This window comes from Polypterus senegalus, chromosome 2, assembly GCF_016835505.1.
Source record: "Polypterus senegalus isolate Bchr_013 chromosome 2, ASM1683550v1, whole genome shotgun sequence".
NCBI classification, from domain to species: domain Eukaryota; kingdom Metazoa; phylum Chordata; class Cladistia; order Polypteriformes; family Polypteridae; genus Polypterus; species Polypterus senegalus.
In genome coordinates, this window is record NC_053155.1 from 271,704,873 (window position 1) to 271,727,840 (window position 22,968).

At 36.9% G+C, this 22,968-nt stretch overlaps 1 protein-coding gene across 10 annotated transcripts in view; it reads left to right on the top strand.

The window, feature by feature from the left end:
- The window catches only part of cnksr2a (connector enhancer of kinase suppressor of Ras 2a), a 763,738-nt gene that overhangs the window by 356,673 nt on the left and 384,097 nt on the right, over window positions 1–22,968 (top strand). For 7 of the 10 annotated variants that reach the window (XM_039745560.1, XM_039745561.1, XM_039745563.1 and 4 more), the window contains one exon: window positions 13,738–13,884. The exons of the other annotated variants lie outside the window; for them this stretch is intronic. In XM_039745560.1, the coding sequence (XP_039601494.1) occupies window positions 13,738–13,884 (147 nt within the window). The remainder of the gene's footprint in view (window positions 1–13,737; window positions 13,885–22,968) is intronic. 10 annotated transcript variants of the gene reach the window in all.

Genomic DNA, 22,968 nt, shown 5'->3' on the forward strand with positions numbered 1-22,968 from the left:
ACTACTAATTTACCTGCATAGGGATGTGGATTCAGTTGCAGCTTGGGTCACTGTTTTGTGTCCTGTAGTTTTCACTCACATCCCAAATACCCACAGGATATTTTATAATTGGGTGAGGGGATGTGTATGAATAAACCAATGTAAACTTCCATTCTGTTCAAAATCAGCTCTAGCCAACTGATTGTTGCTGTCACGATAGACTCTGTTTCAATGACAAAGCTGGTTGACATTAAGTGATCTGTGGTGCGATTTTTTAATGTGTCACTTTTATATCATTGGCTTACATTTCATGAAAGACATTTGAGTCACGTCTAATTCTAGGGATTTTCTTCACATCTGGCAGGATAAGTAGTATATTGTCATAATTACAACATTCATTTTGTATTTAATGACACCAAAGAAAATTGACACTTTTCAGTAGAAAATAAAATTTTTTGTTATATAAGTATTTTGTAATCCACATATTTAAATATTGTTTCTTACATACAGTATCTTTAAAGAATAATAATCCCATATTACCACAATGGATGGAGTATACAAGTAAGGTGTAAAAAGCACAATGGCTGCCCCAGCTGATACAAAGTTTTTATTATCTGTTTAGGCAAATTGATAACGGGACAAGTCACTTTAAAAAAAAGTGCTAAGGCCAATAATCTCCTAATTTTAGTAGATGTTATAATTATAATGAGATTTTTTGATTTATGAACCATTGTTCCCCAGCTTTACAGTCTTTTTGAAATATTTCCTTTTATAGAAGACGTTGGCTTCTTGAAGTAATAATTTCTAATCCATGTCCATCCTTCAAATAATTTAGATATTCTCTACTGAATGCAGTTAGAGGTATATAATCTGAGAAATTATGCTTTGAAATGTTTATTAAGAAGGCAGATTGTAAAAGTTACGACATACATACATTATTTCTTGTGTCTGTCCCGTTATTATAATTTTTCCCTTTAATTTTATAGTCATGTATTTATATTTTTAAATATGCATCCATATCATAAAATAAATCATTCTAAGTGATAATGTCTCATTCAAAGAGACAATTAATGAAAATGTAATGTTGTTTAAAGATGGAACAGTAAAAGTGGGCATTATGTTAGTATAGTGATTAGACTGCTACTTTGCAGCCGTAGGTGACATTCTATAGTTTGGAATATCACCAGGTGACATAATGATTAGCACTGTTTGCTTATAGGTCCAGGAGACAGGATTTGCATTTTGGTCAGTCTGTTTTCACTTTTTTTTTTTTTGTTTACATAGATTTTTCTCCAAAAGTTCTTGATTTCCTGCTACTCTGTGCATTAGATTGATGAGTGTCTCTAAACTGACCCCATAGGATTTGAGTATCAATATCTACTGTCCTTGTGTGTGCCTTGTGATGGACTAACACTTTGTCTAGGAAGTATTCCTGTCTTGTTGCCCAAAAGAGGCTAAGAAGGCTACAAAGATTTAAGGACAGATATTTTAAATATTAAATGGAAGAGCAAAACACCATGACTATATAAGTAATAGAATAGTGGTGAGTATTCACAATATAGGATTATAATATTACTGTAGGATATATTAATGAAAAATAATGCCTGTCATGTATTTGTACTTTTCTGTTTACTGAGCATTTGGATTCCTGCTTCAATGTAATATGTTGCACTGACTTTCTGAATCATATTTTTTCAGTTCATTTTGTGAAAGCAAATTTGAGATTGGCTACAACAAGCCTTTTGAGAATTTTCTGGTTTAACTAACTGAAAGTTTATTACAAAGAACTATTTTTAAATGACCTATAATGCATCTAACTGTTAAAAAGTGTTAAGCAAGCCCTATGTTTAATTTGCCTGTTATAATGTACTTTATCTGATGGATAATAACAGAGGAAAGAAAGCAAATGCTTTACTTTTATGGAAGTATAATTGAACAATGCATGTTTTTTGGCTACAACTGATTAAGTATCCATGTGGAATGTGGTAGATTGTGGTATTTTTGAAGATTGTATGTTTCATTCCTCTTTCAAGAACAAAGTAATAATTTTTGAGGAAAAACAATAAATAAAATCATAGACAGTTGTTGCTATCAGACAAGCTATGTATTGCGTATCTTTCAAATACAATTTGTTGGTTTCTGCTCTTGCTGTTAAGAGGGTAGCACAGTTTCAAATCTCTGTTTTACTCCCTCAGAACTATAAATTGAACAGGTTTAAATGAGTGTGGGTATAGCTTGCCATAGACTAATATCCCTTTGAGGACTGGTTCCTGCCTTGCCACTATTTTTACAGAACATCCTACTGTATAATAGAAAAAGAAGTTCCAGAATGTAGAGGGATTCAAAAATGGCTGAAGGAACCTTTCCAAGAGGACACCACCAAAACTACAGTTCTATAGGGTGGTCCACATTTAATTATGCAATTTTCATTACGCTATAACTTATTAAGTTTATTACATAGAACATCACCCAAAAAATCCCGGACCATCAAGAAGTTTGCAACCTGACGCCATGAAGAATCGTCTTCGCGCCGAACTGGAATCATCCCCGCATAAATCAAAGTCATCCAGATGATCGGGATCTGCATAATTAGATCTGGACCACCCTGTAGATATAATATATGGCAAATGAAGTGTTTTTTTCATTCAGTAAGCATAAAGTCCTACAAATAGAATGTAAATATTTCTCCTGCATGCTAATTACACAATGAGAGTGTCCTTAGACTGGAAGATATACATTAGGTGTACTTCTGGTCAAGGGAAGTTATGATTTAACCATGTAAAACAGTTGGGATGCTGCTTCTGGAAAATTAAGTGCTGTATGCCTCCCATAGTGTAGTGTACACAAAACGTATCTTCACTAGAGAAAGCCTAGAAAACAAGGCAAAGGGTTTAATCATTTAAAGTGTCCAATGTGCTTTGGAAGAGTCGCAGAATTTTTTATCATGGCTATATGATCATTTTGTTTTTGTGTTAGCAAAATCATGAAAATGTTACTGCATGACTGTTACTAACATTACCCATTATGGCATTGTCAGGTCATGTCTCCAGGATTTTAACGTGAGCTATGAGCTAGTATCCATGTCAGAGTGGCTAGTAAATCTATTTTCATTAACTTCTACAACCAATGAATATAAGCTATGGCTCTAAAATGAAGAAAACCCAAGGTAAAATGCAGGTTATTTAGGAAAATGTTTGACAGGAAGAATATGGATGAAGTTGTGCTAGCAAGTCAAACAAATGGTATAAAAAAAACACAATGATGAGAAGGCTTTGAGTAAACAACTGGAATGAGCACCTTTTGTAACTCTCCTGCAGCAAGCACAAAAAAAGTTAGCAAAATCACCTCCCATAATAAGCCAGCCAGGCAAACAGATATCCATATTCAATACCAATTTACTACCTGCTGGTTTTGTGGGCACTGAAATTGTTTGACTTGTTGCAGCCTGAGCTTTTGCATGATATGAATAACACATTGATCAATGCTAGTTTATGTGGCTTGCAAAGGGCCGTTTTAACGAATGGGCAGTTGCCCGGTGGCCCCATGAGCATAGGGGCCCAATGCTAATTTATGTATGTTGTGACTTGCTGAGTGGTTGTGTAGGTAGGGGCCCCAGTGCACTGCTTAGCCCAGGGGCCTATAATGCTGTTAAGACCGCTCTGCCTGCATATTCTTCCCAACACATTTCACAGTGGTTTTAAATCAGCAGGTGGAAATGGACCATACCCTCTCTAGACTGCACTGGCCATTCAGTGACAGTCCTACACGCAGACTTGACTTTGTCAAATTCAAAGATTACAGCAGTTCCATGTGTAATTTTTGCAGCATTATTGGATCAAATGTTTGACAGTATGTGAAAGAGCACTTATGCTTTGGCCTCATGTGAAACAGTATGTGCGCTAGGTTCTAAAAGACGACGTAGATAAGCTGAAAATAAAATCTCTTCAAAAAATAATAATAAAAAAAAGCTGCATAAGTCCTCTGTTCCCTGTGAAATTTTTAGTGTTTAACAGCATCACCAAGCAAGTTAGTCCCTTCCTTACTGAATATCGTATGGTCAAATGAGTCTGCCTTTCATGACCAAGGACCTGCACAATCTCATTAAAGGTAAGCTATAGATTTCATATTTGATTAAATAATTCATAAACTATTTAAACACTAATTTTAATGTGCGTGCCCTATCTGCAGGGTGCATGGAATGGTTTGTTATAGAAAAGACCCGGAAAGAAGAAACCTCAACATTGAAGATTCTCCAGGTCCTTTTTCAGAAAACATGTGAGCACAAGGATACTTCTGTCGTGAACACTGGATTTTTGTGACAGTCATTGTTGTGTGTCAGTTTAGGGATTAAAAGGAAATTTCAGAGAGGCAGGTGGTTGTAATAAAAATGAAATGTAAAAAACTGATGATTGCTTTTTTAAAGTAGGATCCTCTAGTAAAACTACCCTCAGAAATGTGTCTGGACCAAAGAAAGGTGCTCTCAAACAAGAAGCAGTGTGCTCAGAAAACAAAATGAAGAAATGAAAAAGAGTGACCTGCACACTTTTGTCACAGTGAATCCAATGAATGAGGCAGTGTGTTCTGATTTGATGAGGGAGTTCATGAAATTTTGTAATTTTGCTGTGACCACAACAGGCTTCAGTGATTTATACCACCCATTCGGAAAGGCTGAATACTCCATTTAATGGAATCATGGACTCTAAACCACAGTTCAGGAGGCAGTGAAATGTAATGAAGGTACCCTCTGGTTTTGTTTCCTTTATAGACATGCCTATCTTAAAAAATAGAAGCAAGAGAGACAAGATGAGCAACCTCAAGGACAAGTTTAAGAACTTAAAAAAAGATGGACAGAGTGAAGTCTCATGTAAAAGCACTGGAGCATGCAGCAGATGAGTGTGAACTCAAAGTAGAAATTACTAACAAACTGATTTTTTTTTTAAGCAGTAGCATTAAAAAAAGAACAAGCAATGTGAATGGCATCAAGCAAATTGATCTGATGCACGAGTAACATCTTACAATATTAATACTGCACTTGCTGTGTTCAGCTTGATAAAATATTATTCATGAAGAAAAGTTTTTGTTTATTCAAGAATTGGAAAATCAATATAACAGTTATAATAGCTTATGTTAGAAACATTCCTTAACAGTTGTCCAAGGTACTAGGAGTAAACAAGTTGAACAATTAAAACAAAAGTAATCAATGCAAGAATGTAACTCTGACTTTGAAAAATCTATAGGAAGTGTTGAGCATTTTGTCTATTATTAGCCATGGTACTTATCAAAGACTAAGAATAAGTAAAAAAAAATGTTTTCTATCTCTTGCCATATACAGTATGTAGCTTCAGTGCCTTTCCTCTATATTTGTGTGTGAATGTATCTTTACTGGCGCTTCCTCTGTCGAACATGTTTCCATAAAGCCTAATTCTCAGACTCATTATTATTTTCAAGATGCCTTTCTTGTCTTCTGTCCAGTTTTATACGTTGCATCTTTCAAGGTGCTTCTCTCAGTGTGCCTCATACGCCTTTTACTCCTCCTCGTGTGGTTCACACTTATACTTCCTCTTTTGTTACACAGCCAAAGCCAAACGGAACAATCCCATTGCTCAGATGGACTAGACATACAGACCTTTAGTGTTGTATTAAACAGTAGATTGATTTTTTTTTCCCATAAAGTAAATCCTACAATTGGCCTTAAACTGTCAGATATATTTGTCTTTCTGTAAATGGTAGTCCACATTTGTGGTCAATGCTGTTGAACAATTGCACACATGAAAGAACTAATAATCAAATCATGAAACCAGCTGAATAAAGTTTGCAGAAGACAGATTATAAGAAAAGTGTTCAAATTTAGGGTTCCAAGGAAGTAACTCAGAAGCACTATTACAAATACCTCAAACGTATCACATTTGCATTATTTTTGTAGAAGTTGTGAAGGCCTAATTTTTCATAAAAGTGAAAAGACAAATTCATGGAAATATAGTTTAAAGGTATGTGTATTATTGTCAACTTTTTGATACATACCATGTATGGATGGATAGATGGATGGGTGTAGCTGTTCTTGCCCTTGAAGATTAACACACGCACAGATATACACACACACACAAAGTCTCAAGTGGTGGAGTCTTTTGGTTATATGCCACTTACCAGCCATACAATGTCTTTTTTTTACTGCAGTTGTTCTTAGAAAGGCTTAATGGAAATTAGAAGTGTCGAAAGGTGAATGTTGTCCCTGGAAGCTTTTGGTTTAGTGATCATTCCTGTTAAATTTTCTGATGTCTAAATCCTATAATCTCTTGAAAAAACGTTGCTCATCTGTGGTTGTTTTTTGCTCTTTTCCTTTTTGGTCCATCAGATAAGACATTTATGTTAATATGCACACATGGGGTTTCTGGACATATAACATTGCACACATATAATTGGCGTTCTCATCCTGATGACAAATGACCCTGATCAAAGTGCTCCGTACTCCTTTGTTTCCCAAGCTGTAAACTAATGCAGTAGTACCTAGCTATATGGGACCATTCATTCCCAGGTTATAAATTAATTAAAACAGGCTCTGTGGCATCTATACTTGCCGTCTTTTCTCTCCATGTTTAAGCTGTAAACCGATTAACACAGACTAGTTGTATCCAGCAGGGGGCGCTAGCTCCCTTGATGGAATAAGTTCTTTTGTAATTGTGGCATGTTACATAGCCCGAAACTATCTTTATATATAATACACTACTGTGGCTGTTCGTTTGTCAGTCCAGGAATTTAAATCACCTGTAGCTCGCAAATCGTTTGAACTACTGACCTGAAATTTGGTGTATACATACTACGCATCGTCTACTATCCGATTTTGGGGTGATGATTGACCTCCATGGTTATTCCTTTTTTATTTTTGTTTTATTTTATTGTAGAATCAACTCTCGGCAGCGGCCAGCAGGGTGGCCATGCGGCGCATGCTTACAGGCACCGTTCTCATCCATACCACCTTCGCAGAAACTTTCCCTACCTCTTCAATTCTTAAATCATTCTTGAGACAGATTGAAGACTTAAGTGCCAGCTTAAGTGAAAAATTAAGGAGAATGTACTAAGTAATTGCAACACAAACACTGACAGTCAGTTTTAACAAGAAAAGATGCCAACAAAAGAAAAGAAGTAGCGGGCCGCTAGGATGGAGAAAAGAAGAGCTGCTCAGGGAGCAGCAAGCACATCAACCTCTGAGCAAACGATTGCTGAACATACAGAGAAAGAGGATGAAAACTTTGAATGCTCAAGTCAAGAGTATTCACTGCACGTTATCGTACAGTGCGCTGTTACTGGTATAGATATAAAAAGGTGATACCCCACCTTTAGTGATATGGCAGTAAGAAAACATAGCAGAAATAACTTTTCTTTTCTTTAATGATGTTTTATGTGACATAATAGACAAGGAAGCCATGACAAAAACCCAGTTCCGGTAGTGGGAGCCCGATGTATAAAGTCTGCCATTTTCATTGCTGCATTGGAAGGATTTTCCAGATCGAATGACGGTATCTCCCATCCGTCCATTGGCTTCAAAGGTGTGCTGGCCAATGTTGCAAGGCTTTATACTTTTTCTCATTGTGCAGACCCCCCACTTAGGTGAATAATACCATTACAATCAAGGCAAAGAGAAGATACAATTTCATGCTGAGTTTGACACACAGAAATAGTGCATGTTGCCCATTTCTCAGTTGTCCTAAAATGCTTTGCCTAACAGTTCTAAGTGCTGGGCCCCTGTACTAAATCTAGCTCAGCTGTACATGTGAGTAGAAATAAAAGAAAAGAAGATTTAAAATATGTGCACAGAGCACAGTGACATATTAAACTTATATTCTGATTACTCTAGTACGACATAGAAGAAATGTTTGCAATCCCTGTAATTAAAGTCAGTTCAACCTGGTTTGTTTGCACAAAATAACTAAAATATAAGCAGTTTCTATGGAAAACTGAAGATTTTCCACACCAGAGCAGTTTGGAAACATTTTGGAATTTTGCTGGTAAAAATGAGTAGTAATCCTGAAACCGAAATAAAGAGAAAATGTAAGAAAGTACTTTTAATTATGAAGGAAGAAGATAAGGTGTTACACTTCAGCAATAAAATTGATTCACAGGTTGAAGTTGGTTATATGTATAAATGGTCCTGGGCAGTATCTGTGAAGAACAATTCTAGGCAATATGCATAAAGAACTATTTTAGACTTATTGAATCAAAAATCTGAAGAATCTTCCAAATAGTCTGAGAAGGTAATTTAATCAATGTTTTTTTGAAAATGGAGGGGTTTTTTTTGGCAGACTTTCCATGAATGGTATTGCTTATTTATTGCTTATTTTGGCATCCTAATATTGTGATTTGAATTTTTCTGTCAATTTTATGCCATCCCACAGAATCATGGGTGTTCTTCTGTGTTCACATGCTTTTATTACTAATGGTAAAAGTGTATATGGTATCAAATGGTCAAAAATGTTTCTGTATTGTATAGCCATCAGTTTTCTGAATAATTTTTATGATGGGGGTTCAGAGAATATTCTAGTAACATTAGATGTAGGCAGGGCACTGGACAGATCAATAATCCTTCAAAGAAACAGTCAGGCAATCTTTGATTGCACAGTAAAGTAGAATATGACTTCCTGCTTTGTTAAAGTTGTATTACTGTGTTCCTTTGATGTTTGCTTATTATGTTGGCACTTGTAAGAGCAGTCAATAGTTGTTTAAAATAGCTTTGGAATATATTGTAGTTTACTGTATGGTGAGCTATAGTAAGTATATATTTAAATTTGCATCTAATGCAAAATCCTCATTCTAGAGCAGGGGTGCCCACACTTTTTCGGCTTGCAAGCTACTTTTAAAATGACCAGGTCAAAAAGATCTACCTACATTAAAAATATATATGTGTGTGTGTATGTATATATATATATATATATATATATATATATATATATATATATATATATATATATATATATATATATATATATATATATATACACACACACACATATATATATATATATATATATGTGTGTATATATATGTGTGTATATATATATATATATATATATATGTATACATACATACGTGTGTATATTGTGATAGATTGGAGCTTTGTCGTCCCCTTTAACCTTCAGACTATACGTCAGACACCACATAAAAGTCCAAATTATGAATTTATTATAATAATAATGTGCACAAAACACCCTTCTTTCCACAATATTCATATAAAAACACAGTAATCCATAATCCTCCTCTCTCCCAGACTAGTTGCCACCCAGCTCAGTTTGTCGTCTAGGCTCCCACAATCATTTATAGTCCCTGACCCGGAAGTGTTTCGCTCATCTCAGTCTATGTGATTAGTAATACTTCTGGGTCAGATAAAAACTCTTCTTTTTCATCCTGGAAGTATGTCAATCCCTCTGTCCCTGTTACCAGGACATACTACCGGGGTATAGGGCAAATAGAAGTCTCTGAGCCTCCCTGCAGCGTCCCCTTGCGGCCCTCATGGTATCCAGCAGGGCTGTGAAGGAAAATTCCAATATCAATGATGCCCTGCTGGAATTCAGGGCACCTCCATGCTGCCGGAAGGGCTCAATCTAGCGGCGTGGGAGTATTGGCCGGGCTGACCAGCAGGCCATAGTTCACAACTCGGTATACGTCCTTAATCCGTTCCAGGTCCTTGGCCTTATACCAAACAGGACGTATACCAAACCAATTTTTCCCATAAGAAATAATGGGAAAATGATTAATCCTTTCCCATGAAAAAAAATCATATTGCTATTGGCATATTATAATTAATCTAAGCACTGCTTAATACTAAAATGCATAAATACATAACAATTAGATGAAATAAATGAAAATTTTACCTCACTTTACTTTTTAATAACATCCGTTTTTCACAATCGTAGGTACCGTTGTTCTCAGCAAACGGTATGCAACAGCCATGTCCCGGATACGCATGCCACCTTCATACTTTTCAACAATCAATTCAAATTTACGTGAAAAAAACACAAAATCACATTGTGACAATGCGGGTTTGCTGTATGCTCCCATCTGCTGTCGGGGAGCCCTTGAACCCTACACTGTCGGTAATATGCCTCACTGCTAAGCTCATCAGTAACAACAAAGCAAGGGGATGGTGAAAAAGTGCAAAGTACTTTTATTAAAACAATTAACAAAACAAGGTGTTCAAATTAAAGTGCAGTCTCCAAAGTTCCAATAAATAATCCATAAAATCAGAAGTGAAATGTGGAGGTTAAAACCAATAGAAAAAAGTCTTCTTAAAAACAACGAGGTTAAAATATAGCAGGAAGCATTCTTTAAAAAAAAAAACCAAGAAGAAGCCCGGTGCCTTTTTACCTGGCGGCACCCCTGCTTCCCAACAGGGGAGTCGCCCTACTTGCAGCTGACCTTCACTCTGCCTACTTCAGCTACTTCGCACACGCTTGCTCTCTCTCTCTCTCTCTCTCAACCTCCTGTCCGTTCTTTCTTTTTGCTCCCCTTCTAGCCAACTCGCGCTTCTGTTTATCAAGATAAGCAGCCCCAGGAACAATCACGAATGCGGATGGTCTCTCACCTGTGCACTTTGGTGAGAAACGGCCACATCGTGAATCGCCCTGCAACCTTCTGCCACATAACCACCACGCCCCCTCACCAAGCCGTGAGCGGGGTGATTATTTATTTTAAAGCTGGATTTGACAGGAGCTGTGGACCCGCTATAGCACACACGTGAAAGTTTACAGAGAGTTATAGAGCGGGTTGCTCACTGAATGCTAGCAACTGGCGCACTGACGCTCGAGGGCAGTCGTGGCTTTGTCTCGAGAGAGGTAAACAAGGTTAGCAAGCGAGTCGTATTCCAAACAAAGGTCGTGTACCAAGCAAAATATTTCGTGTCCAAACAGGACGTATACCAAGTTGGACTTATTCCAAAGCAGACGTATACCAAGGTACCACTGTACTTCTAAGAGTAGTTTTACTGCACCATATGTTTTACTTTTACTTAAGTACATTTGTGAAGAAATAAACGCTACTCTTACTCCGCTACATTGGGCAACACTCGAATCATTACTTTTTTTCCATTAGATAAAGTCTGACAGGCAATCATCAATCTGCTCTGTGTAGCTCTGTGCTCATGCCTTCCATTGCGTCTCCAACTCTGACGCAAGGTTTTGGATGTTCCCCAAATCAAAGTGCTGCAGCTTTGAGTACAGATGTTGTATTTTTTGTTTGAAGGCATTAACTGAGCTAATCATATTGACCATGGTTTTCTCTTTTCCTTCCTGCTGTAAATTAAGCTCAAGTCTAGTGGCCATTGATCCTTATTAAGTTGCTTGTATACTGCATGTTTAATGACAAGGAGAAAATCCTTTTTCTCTGGTCAGGGGTCTTGAAATCTCAGCAGGAATTTCTCCCTAGCCATCTGCCTCAACGAAGGCATCTTTTATCATCTGTCCATCTTGGAAGTCTAATTATGCTTAATGATCGAGTGACTCACCAGGAACGATGCTTCAGTTTATTCAGCCTTTTGAATTCCGCCGAGTGAAAAATGACGGCAGTTCGATTAACTGCGAGTTTAGTTCCCTCTCCTTTCTCTTTCTCAGATCGCTTTTTGGAAGGAAGTCAGTTTCATAGTTTTTATGAACAGTTCGAAAGTGCCTTTCCACATTTTCCTCCTTTGGAATAGCAATGATAGATTGACAGATCAGACAAACGCACTTCGATTGTGACATTGTGAGAGAGAAAAATCATCTTCCAATTCCACAGCCAGCCCATAACCAACAAAATTTTTTTTAAATCCCTTCTTTAGTCGATATAAATTGGAAGATCACTTAGATAGCCAGAGTTTTGCAGTAGCTCGTGTGTTTGATCATGTGTGCAGGATGACCAGTGTGTTAGAAGAAAAGAGATCTCAGACTGGCTGCCCTGTATGTCAATCAAGTGGCAAATGCCATTGGGAGGATATATGATAGACTAACATTTAAAAAAATTTTTTTTGAAAGCAACTTGATCTATCTGCACTACCTTTCCGATCTACCGGTCGATCACGATCGACATATTAGGCACCCCTGTTCTAGAGAATACATTTCTCTGAGGTGATTTTCTGCATTAATGTACTATTTAAAACTGAAACTTCAAAAATGGCTAAAAATGGTTTTTCATAAACTAATAAAACAGGAGGTGAAAATAAGCATTTTTGACATATTGACTATATGTAAACAACAGGCGGGCTCTGTGTTTTGGTAATAAACCTTACTGAGCTCTGCCAACCAAATCAGCAGAGGTTTTGGGCTCTCTGGGGGCTCCAGCAGTCTGGCATATAGCACACTAGACATTTTCAGAAAGAAAGGAAAAAGGTTTACTGGGAAAACTGTCTTAACTGTTTTTTCTCTGTTGCCTATGTAATATCAAAGCAATTTGAACCCTGCATCACCTTTGCATTTGGTGTACAGTTATGAGTTAAAACCAGAAGGTTTTTATGTTAACATCTCCTTTCTTGAGGATCATTTTCTTATGGGCCTATAAACACATAGGGGGAGGGCATTTGGAAGGGGTAAACATTGCACCTGGAGATGTCTGATTAACGAATATAGAGCTTTACTAGAGCTTTAAGAAATGACTGTCTTGGGGGCACCTTTTTTGCTGGAAACATTGCTTTAGTTAAGTGTCCACTCCCATCTTAATTCCTGAGCTAAATCGAGCAACAACACGGGTGATAAACTGCAGCAGCACATTGTGTTTCATTTCAGTGTTGTTTGATTAGGAAGAGTGTGAGCTTGGGTTCCCACTTTTTCAAAGGCTCAATTCACAAAATATTCTAGATTTGTGTGGTGATGTTTTAATTGTGCCAAACACTTTGTGTTGTGTAGGGCTGTAGACATAATGACTAAACAATCTTTTCTTCAGCACCCTCATGTAATTAATAAAATCGCATTACAGCCAGGTGATTTTTTTCATTTAATTTATATATTTTTTCTCTTTATTCCCCCTTTTTAAGTATACATCTCTTGAGTTGTTCCCTCTTTAAAGTAGCCCAGTGTAGATAAAAAATTGTGAGTTTCTGTTAGTAGTTCATTGTGTAGCATCTGAGTGGCGAGCTGCTCCATAATGCAACCTCCACATGTCAGCACATTATATTCTGTCATCTTGGCACTCTAAAATTTATAAAGTACTTTGTCATCTTCTAAGTTAACTGAAGCACACAGATCTGTTGAATTAATGGGTTAGAACGAACATTTTTAGTAGTGGTTTGTTTGTAGATTAGAAATTAAGATGCTTTGAACCTAATTCTGCTTTCACAGATGTAATCATACATATGAGATTAATATATTATCGGCAATATTAGATTGAAACACTTTTGAGCTGACTTTATTACTATAAATAATGTATATTAATATAAATAACAACATGTAAATATCCCTATACATAATTAATTTAACTTCTGCAATAACCATTACAGAATATATTCTCATATCATATTTTAAATCTAACAGTTTTTAAGTGCAATTTGTATGTCCTTTCATAAGTCACCACTTTCTTTTAAAAGTGTATTTTAACAATGTATGCTCTCTTCCTTCTCGTATTTTTTTTTTCTTCCATATAACATTTTTCCTGTAACTTTGTTTCTGCATAAGTACTGCCTAGAAAGCACATATTATGTGTGTGCTGTCGATAGAATACTTTGCACATATGGTGAATTTACAGACTGGTTAATTAAAATGTTCTATTTCATTTTATTTGATTAATGTATTTGTTGGTTACTAGGTGGGGTGGCAGTTGAAAAACTTGGTTAATGCACTACGTGAAGATCCCAGTGGTGTGATCTTGACTTTGAAAAAGAGACCTCAAAGCATGCTAACATCAGCTCCTGCTTTACTAAAGAACATGAGATGGAAGCCTCTTGCATTGCAGGTGAGGAAGTAAGCCATTCTTGCAGCCAGACAAATTAGGACAAGGGCTTGTGACAATGTCAGTGATTACTCATTTTTACCATTTACTGTTTTAGTAATTAAACACCCTTTTTCTAAGATATGCACTTCTGCTCATCACGACAGTCATTTCATTAGCTGCATGTGTTGCTTGGTCATCACCCATTTTCAAACAGACTCAATCTTTACACACTTTCATTCAACTGGATCTGTACCTGCTCACGTCGGTATGGCAACATTCTTCTGTCTGTTATACAACAACATCATTTAAAAAGAGTCGCTTTGTTAACAACGCAAAAATATGTTCACTTCATTATTTCTTAATTGTAATATACATGAGAAGTGTTGTTAAAAATAACATTTTATTTGTCACATTTCCTACATAATAAAATGGATCTGTAAATTGTATCATGGATAGCATGTATGTAAGTATAATTTCACATAAATAATGCATCCAGCATAGCAATATAGCAAATGCAGATTGGGTAGGCATGCTGACTTTTGAAAGATCATTCTGATTCATTGCCATGTTTTTGGTGGCAGGAGGAGGTGGTGAATTTATGTACTTGGCCAAATTCCAGGCAAACTGCCTACTCATTGCACTGATGCTGTCATAACCAAGCTACAGACCTGTTCAAAGGTAGAAATAAAAACTGCAAGTTGTAGATACATTTTCTCTTTCATTCGTTATCAAAATCTGGAGTTCATTTGTCTTCCTATGCACTATAAAACTTTAGTCAACTTAGCAAATAATACAAAGATTCCCTGATGAATTTTGAGTAGATTTGGAGTAATTTCCTTAAAGCAGACCGAACACTGAAAGTGTAATTGTTTCAATAAAGTAAGACTTGCTAGGGCGAAACTGAGGCTGGAACTGAATCAGTAGTCATATTGTGTCCCGTATACGACATTGATGGAATTTTTATTCTGCTATATTGATAACTTAGTACTGAATAGAGAAGAAGCTTGGTAGAAAATTCAAGTTTTATTTAATGTCCATAACCAGAAACAAGGGGGTGATTAACCTCAGATGCCATGTCTTTAGCGGTTTTATGATCCATTATGTAAATTCAGTGCTACTGAGGAGATTAATACAGTTTAATATCTTGTGTTGGAATCTATGAGTTTATAGATTTAATAAAAATTATATGTACGGTATATGCATGTCATAGAATGCTGGTAGAGTGCTAAGTAGCTATACTTTGTAACATGTTTATGAAATGAAATATCAAGAAAAGAGATTTTATTGTAAACTCTGTAAAATATTATATACTAATATTGTCTGTACATTTTGAGTTGCCTGTGTTTCTAAAAAAAATGGTTCCCATTATCCAACCCATTATTGAAATATTTGACTAAAGTTTGCTATCCAAAAGGGGTGTTGTAGCTTAGTCTGTCATCTCAACTCCTTTAATTTATTTTACTTTGTATGCCTGTTTTGAGTCCTATATTGTTCATTAGGTTTAACAGAGTTCTACTTCTTTGATGAGTATTGAGGGGGCTTACCAAACAGAGTTGTCCCTTGTCAGAGTAAATTCTCAGGGCTAATCTTAGATGAAGAGGAGACATTCTTTTAATATCAAACTAAACATCAGGTTACCAAATTCAACTTAAAATAAGGCTGTCAATATTAGTAACTCTTTATAATACCTTTTAATTATTTAATGCTTCCTTAAATTTTTATAAATCATTTATTATTTAGTTATACACCATTTTGTGGTAAGTAATCTAAAGTTAATCAATGTTTGTAAAGATTTATTAATGAAAGTATTGACCGTTACTAATAAGTGTTACCTACAGTAAATACTTTAGTAACTGTGGTTTTTAAATATTTGAACTGTTATGAGACATTTAGAGGAAACTGATTAAATTCTACCAGAAGTGCAAAAACATTGACTAGGAATAGTATGCTCTTAGTCAAATTAATCTTAAATCTAGAAATGCTATGCAGTTACTTTAATATGTCTAATTTATTTGTTGGTGATAAATATAACGTATTATGTCATCTTTTCAAGTCCATCATTTAAAATCCCCCAAGTAACTACTTGTTTATGAATATAGATAGTGAGATTTCAATAACCATGACAAACAGCACTTTTGGTAAATGTCAGCCTACCCTTCATGTGCTTTGAAGCTAAGTCTTTTTCTACACCCAGACATAATATGCAGAAAGTGCAGTGACTGCAGTTGTGTATATTATATTGAACATATTGTCAAAGATTCTACATTTTTTTTTTTTTTTCTTTAACAAATCCAGATTGATCTGGAGCAGCATAGGTGGTAGAGCTTTTTCCCTCTTTTTCACTATGGCTTTCATCAAAATTCTAGCATCACTGTTTAGTAGTAAAATTGGTCTGTAGATTACACATTTTTGTAATTTTTATTTTAATGAGGGAAAACTGTGACTGATGTATGATATAATTTTTATGGTAAGAAGGCTTTCTTTTTTTAGCTTCATTTATCATAGCTGATATTAATGGACCTAATTTAGCAGATGGTTTTCGCTGTACTAAATTCTGTTGGATAGCAGTTTGGGCCTGTGGCTTTCTCTCTGTGTAGCAGTGTGACATGGTCTTCAGCCTCAAAATCCCTCAGAGATCTACCGGCTCTTATATGATATGTCCTGACATTTTCTTTTTCATGAAAAGAAAGTTTTTGTAAGAGCCTCACTTTCAATATTTTGGACATATTTAACATTTTATAGTACTCTTTAAATATGTTCATTATTTCTTCTTTACGTCCATAAAAATTAGTGACTCCTGTGAGTTTTCCTAGTGTGTAGTTGCGGATTCAGCGTCTTATTATCCCGTTCTCCATAAACACAATCAGTTTCCAGACTTAATGATTAGTTGTTATCAGTGGCTTTTTTGCATTAAGGGGCAGAGTGGCACTGCCCAACCAGACGTTGGCCAAAGTTAGTAATAAGCATCCCTCACTAATTTACCCTAGTATTAAAATGTTATCAACAATTTTCAGCTGATTTGTGTTAAGTATTTTTTTGGCTTTCTAGGACATGCTCAGTACAGTTATCTAGAAAAGTATTGATTCTTATAGTATGTGAAACTGCCTTTGTGCTGGATGTTGGAAGCTTGTTTCCAGGTCAGGTGCTGAACCAGCTGGTGCGGCAGTGTTGTTTATTCTCTTGGATTTGGGTGTGTGCATGTGGAATCTGCACATTCTACTTTAACAATAGGGCTTAAAGGTCATCATCTGAATTTGCTCTTCAAGCTTTTTCCAGTCAAGGTTATGCAACACATGACAGAAAAGAGGTACTAAAATAAGGTACCACTTCCTCCATTAAAGGTAGCCACAGTAGTTTGGGAACAAAAAAGAAGATTATCATAAGAAATTTTGCTGCATCTTGAAATTTCAGCCCTCGAGAACTGAGTTTGACTTAGTCTCATGTTACTTTGTGTTATGTCACTTTACTGTATAACACTTAATTAGCCTTATTTACCAAATTTTATATCTCTTACACAAAAGCTTATTGTGATCACCCATGTTTTTAGAAACCATTGTTTTGCCTGCAATGGATGGTGATGTATCTGTGTAACTGAATAAAAATCTAACATAGACTAAAGTACCCATCACCAAGTTAAATGCAATTCTTTAAATTAGAGCTAAAGCTTTTGTCTATTTTTCGCACTAGCAAGGTCATGTGTTTAGGCTGTTCGCATTCATCCTGCATAAAGGTTAACAGAATTGTACTCAGCAGAGCAATTAATTCCACCTAATATCAGAATAAGAATTCACTTTATTGGCCGGGTACTCTAATGTGTACTAGGAATTTGTCTTGATAGTACTGTTGCAACATAAAAGGCCAACACAGAATACAAAAGATAAATATAAGAAGATAAAATGTAAAATTGTTAAAATATGATGCAGCATACAAAGATAAACCGTCCAAGCAGTCTAGTGTGCAGGCTTAGCTACTGAGTAAAAGCTCAGGCCTGATTAATAAGTGTAACTGCACATAGGAAAAAAATATTTAGGTGACAGGTTTTTTTAGCTTTCATAGCACAAAGACTTTTGCCGGAGGGAAATCTTTGGAACAGGTGATGCCCAGGGTGAGTCAGATCAACATTGATCTTTGCGGCCTTCCTGGAGTACCCTGGACTCATATAGCAATTTGCAGCCTATGATCCTTTCACAGGATTTGATGATGCGTTACAGATTGGCCTTAGACTGAATATAGGCAGTACCAAACCAGACAGTTATAGATGAGGTCAGAATGGACTGTGTGATGGCCATATTGAATTGAAGCAATATTTTGAAGATTGAATTTCCTGAGCTGATGCAAAAAGCCCATTTTCTGATGGGCTTTCTTAATAATACATGTGATGTTATTGTCTCACTTAAGGTTTTGTGACAGCACAGTGCCCAGAAATTTAAATGATTTGATTTGGCTGAGTTAGTTATGGCAAGTGATAGGTGAGCAGGTGATGATTTCCAGAAATCTGTGATCATCGCCTGAGTTTTTTGAATGTTAAGAACCAAATTATTATAGCTGCACCACCTCTTGTCTGTGTGTAGACTCTTCGTTGTTTGAAATGAGGCCTATTAGTTTTATATCATCTGCAAATTTAAAACATTTGATGGATGAATCACCTGAGGTACAGTCATTTGTGTAAAGTGGGAAAAGCAGTGGACATATCCTTGTACCAGTACTATGTGTTAATATGTCCGACATGTGTTTCCTGTCTGTAAGAAAGTCTGTGATCCAATAGCAAATTGAACTACATAGGCTGAACTAAGTGAGCTTCTTATTTAGTAGCTCTGGTATTATTTTATTGAAAGCAGAGGTAAAGTCCACAAACAAAGTCCTCATATATGGCCCTGGCTTATCATGATGGTAGTAAATAAAGCTCAGACCTAAATTCATTGCATCATCCACAGACCGCTTGGATCTGTATGCAAATTGAAATGGGTCCAGGAATAATTTTGTAGAATTCTTGAGGTAATTCAGAATAAGGAATTCAAATGTCTTCATTACCACAGAGGTTAAAGCTACTGTTTGTAGTCATTTAGGCCTATGATCTTTGATTTTTGGCTACTGGAATGACGGTGAAGGTCTTGAAGCAGACTGGAACAGTACACAAATCCAGATATTGGTTGAAAATGTCTGCAAATACTGTATACATCTGGTATTCACAGTGCCTGAGTGTGAAAGGGGAAATAAGGTCTGGGCCTGCAGCTATGTACATATTTTGTTAAATGAATAAGTTGTAGACTTTTTTGCAGTGATGACAGGAGGGAAAGCTGAGAAGAAGAGGAGTGTTGAGTAGTAACAGTGAGACCATCAGGTAGAATTATGTCCCATTGTCTTTCATAGTAACCGTAAAACTGAGTCAAACGATTAGCCAGACAGGGATCAGAAAAAACTATTTGGTGTCTGTTTCTTATATTCATGACCTGTTTAAGGCCTCTCCAGACTGATGCGCTGTTATTTGCAAACAATTGTTTCCGCAGCTTACCTGAGTATCTTTTTTGCACCTTTGATCCTTTTCTCCAAGGTATACACTGTGTGCACAATTATTAGGCAAGTGAGTATTTTGACCATATCATCATTTTTAATGCGTATATTCCAACTCCAAGCTGTATTAACTTGAATGTTTATTGGATTTAAGCAAGTCAGGTGATGTGTATTTGTGTAATGAGGGAGGGTGTGGCCTAAGGAGATCAACACCCTATATCAAGGTGTGCAGAATTATTAGGCAGCTAGTTTTCCTAAGGCAAAATGGGCCAAAAAAGAGATTTAACTAACTCTGAAAAGTCAAAAATTGTAAAAAGTCTTTCAGAGGGATGCAGCACTTTTGGAATTGCTAAGATATTGGTGTGTGATCACAGAACCATCAAACATTTTGTTGCAAATAGTCAACAGGGTCGCAAGAAACGTGTTGAGAACAAAAGACGCAAATTAGCTGCCAAAGATTTGAGAAGAATCAAACGTGAAGCTACCAGGAACCCATTATCCTCCAGTACTTTCATATTCCAGAGCTGCAACCTACCTGGAGTGCCCACAAGTACAAGGTGTTCAGTGCTCAAAGACATGGCCAAGGTAAGGAGGGCTGAAACCCAACCACCACTGAACAAGAAACATAAGTTGAAACGTCAAAACTGGGCCAAGAAATATCTGAAGACAGATTTTTTTCAAAGGTTTTATGGACCGATGAGATGAGAGTGACTCTTGATGGACCAGATGGATGGACCTGTGGATCAGTAATGGGCACAGAGCTCCACTCCAACGTGGAGGTGGGGTACTGGTATGAGCTGGTATTTTTAAAGATGAGCTAGTTGGACCTTTTTGCATTGAAGATGAACTCAAAATCAACTCCCAAACCTACTGCCAGTTTTTCGAAGACACTTTCTTCAAACAGTGATACAGGAAAAGACCATGATTTTTATGCAGGCCAATGCTCCATCACTTGCATCGAAGTTCTCCACTGCGTGGCCAGCCAGTAAAGGCCTTAAAGATGAAGGAATAATGACATGGCCCCCCTTCCTCATCTGACCTAAACCCTATCGAGAACTTGTGGGCACTTCTTAAACGCTAGATTTAGGGGAGAAAAACAATACACCTCTCTGAAGAGTGTCTGGGAGGCTGTAGTCACTGCTCCACAAAAAGCTGATCGTCAACAGATCAAGAAACTGACAGACTCCATGATTGGAAAGGCTTATGACTGTTATTGGAAAGAAGGGTGGCTATATTGGTCATTGATTGATTGATTGATTTTTTTTGAAAAGTCAGAGATGTTTATTTGTAAATTTTGAGGTGTTTGTTTATTATTCTCACTATAACAGATGAAAATAAACAAGTGAGATGGGAAAATTTTCATTTTTCCTTTAGTTGCATAATAAATCTGCACACTAATAGTTGCCTAATAATTGTGCGCACATATGTATTCCCCTGATGATGTTCACACTCACATTTCCGTTGTGAAACATTCAGGTTTCAGGTTTATTAACATTTTGGATTGACTGATAGCACTGTGTTTGTTCCATATTAAAATTATTCCTCAAAAATACAACTTGCCTAATAATTCTGCACTCCCTGTAATTGGCTTTCCTATATTCCTCAGAATTGCCAGATCTGAAAGCACACTCTTTGTCCTGGTGCAGTCATCTGAGATCTGTGGTGGATTAACACTAGAATTACCAAAGCATACGAAAAAACTTGCAATCCCAGCCCACCTTAAATCCGTTCGCACCTCTCCATCAGCGTCTTTTGTGTTGTAAATATATCGATAAGCAGCAAGCAGCCTGCTATCCCATCCCCCCGCCCACTGCCGCTGTTTAATTCTTAAAGAAGGTTCTCAGAGCTCAGTGTTTATGTTGGAGTGAAGTGCTGGAGTTGTAGAAGGTAAATAATATATCGTTACTTGGAATACATACATTACATGTGTGCTCCATGTCTACCATAATCTATGTAAACACATCATTAAAACAGAAACTTTTTCATGTTTTAGTAATAATTAACAAAATGTAAACATGAAATGTATAATGTGTGAAGCCATCCATCCTCTTCCGCTTATACAGGGTCAGGTCGCGGGGGCAGCAGTATAAGCAGAGAGGCGCAGACTTCCCTCTCCCCCGCCACTTCTTCCAGCTCTTCCGGGAGAATCCCATGCTCCCAGGCCAGCCGGGAGACATAGTCCCTCCAGCGTGTCCTGGGTCTTCCCCGGGGCCTCCTCCCGGTTGGACATGCCTGGAACAGCTCACCAGGGAGGCTTCCAGGAGGCATCCTGATCAGATGCCCGAGCCACCTCATCTGACTCCTCTCGATGCGGAGGAGTAGCGGCTCTACTCTGAGCCCCTCCTGGATGACTGAGCTTTTCACCCTATCTTTAAGGGAAAGCCCAGACACCCTGCGGAGGAAACTCATTTCAGCCGCTTGTATTCGCGATCTTGTTCTTTCTTTTCGTTCTTTAATGTTTGAAGCCTGAAGTCCAAATATCAAATATACACTTTCACAAAAGGTACACTTATAACAAAACAAGTGTGCTTTTATTGAAGAATATTACTGCAGAAAAATAACTTGCATTAGGGTGCGACATTGACATGCCCCTAATATGACTGCTTTGGTGGTAAGAACTACTGACTCTTATTCAAGACGTTTGTTGTTTGATTCTGGATGCCTCCATTTTTATTGTTACTATTATAGAATAAAAACATACATTTGATTTGAGTCTGTAACAGCCGGTGTAAATTTATGGTAGTGTAAAGGTTAGCTTTTTTTTTTTATTTTTTTTATTTATTCAGTTTTATTCTCTCAGTCACATTCACGCTCAACCCAATCTGACATTGCAGTTTTCAAATAAAGATGTTTTATAGCAGAGGTGAACTCAGATGAGGATGAGGGTTCTACATCGTAGAAAGAGAACAGAAGCCCTCCCCGCAAGAAACGTCCACTCACACTTAAGAACAATGCAGCTGCACCAGGCATAAAGGTGAAACATGGTACCATTTGGATGCAGCAACAGGTCGGGCATCATCCTGCCAGTCTGCTCCATACGTGTCCTTTACAGAAAAAAAGCAGGGCACAGAGCTTGCCAACATATTGTGCAATGTCCTGTTTCTGATTATGTTTTTTGATGGTGTTTACATAAAATACAAATATATGTTACTTATAAAAAAGCCATATTGAATGTTATTAACCTATAATTATTTGTTTATCTTCATACAAAGTAAAGTCACAAGTAGACTGCAGCGCTTCCTGTGTTTGATCGCTATGGGCATGCTCACAAACTATATGTGTACTGAAGTGACTTCAGCTGCAGGCGGCTTATCATTGCTAAACTTCACAGTTGTTTTTGTTGAAATGCAAACATTTTCACAAAATCTAATATACCGTATGAAGTTAAAGCATCAATATATTCGTGTATGTTGGAGGTGGCAGTTTTGAAGACGCTCCAGTCTGTACAGGCAAAGCATTCCTGAAACACCTCTGTTGCCTTGCTGGTCCTCTTTCTAATTATTCTTTTTACTAACTTTAGACTTTTCTGCTTTTGTTGGTAAGCAGGAATAAGGTGAATCGTAGAATGGTCAGAATTATCAAGGGGGTTACGGG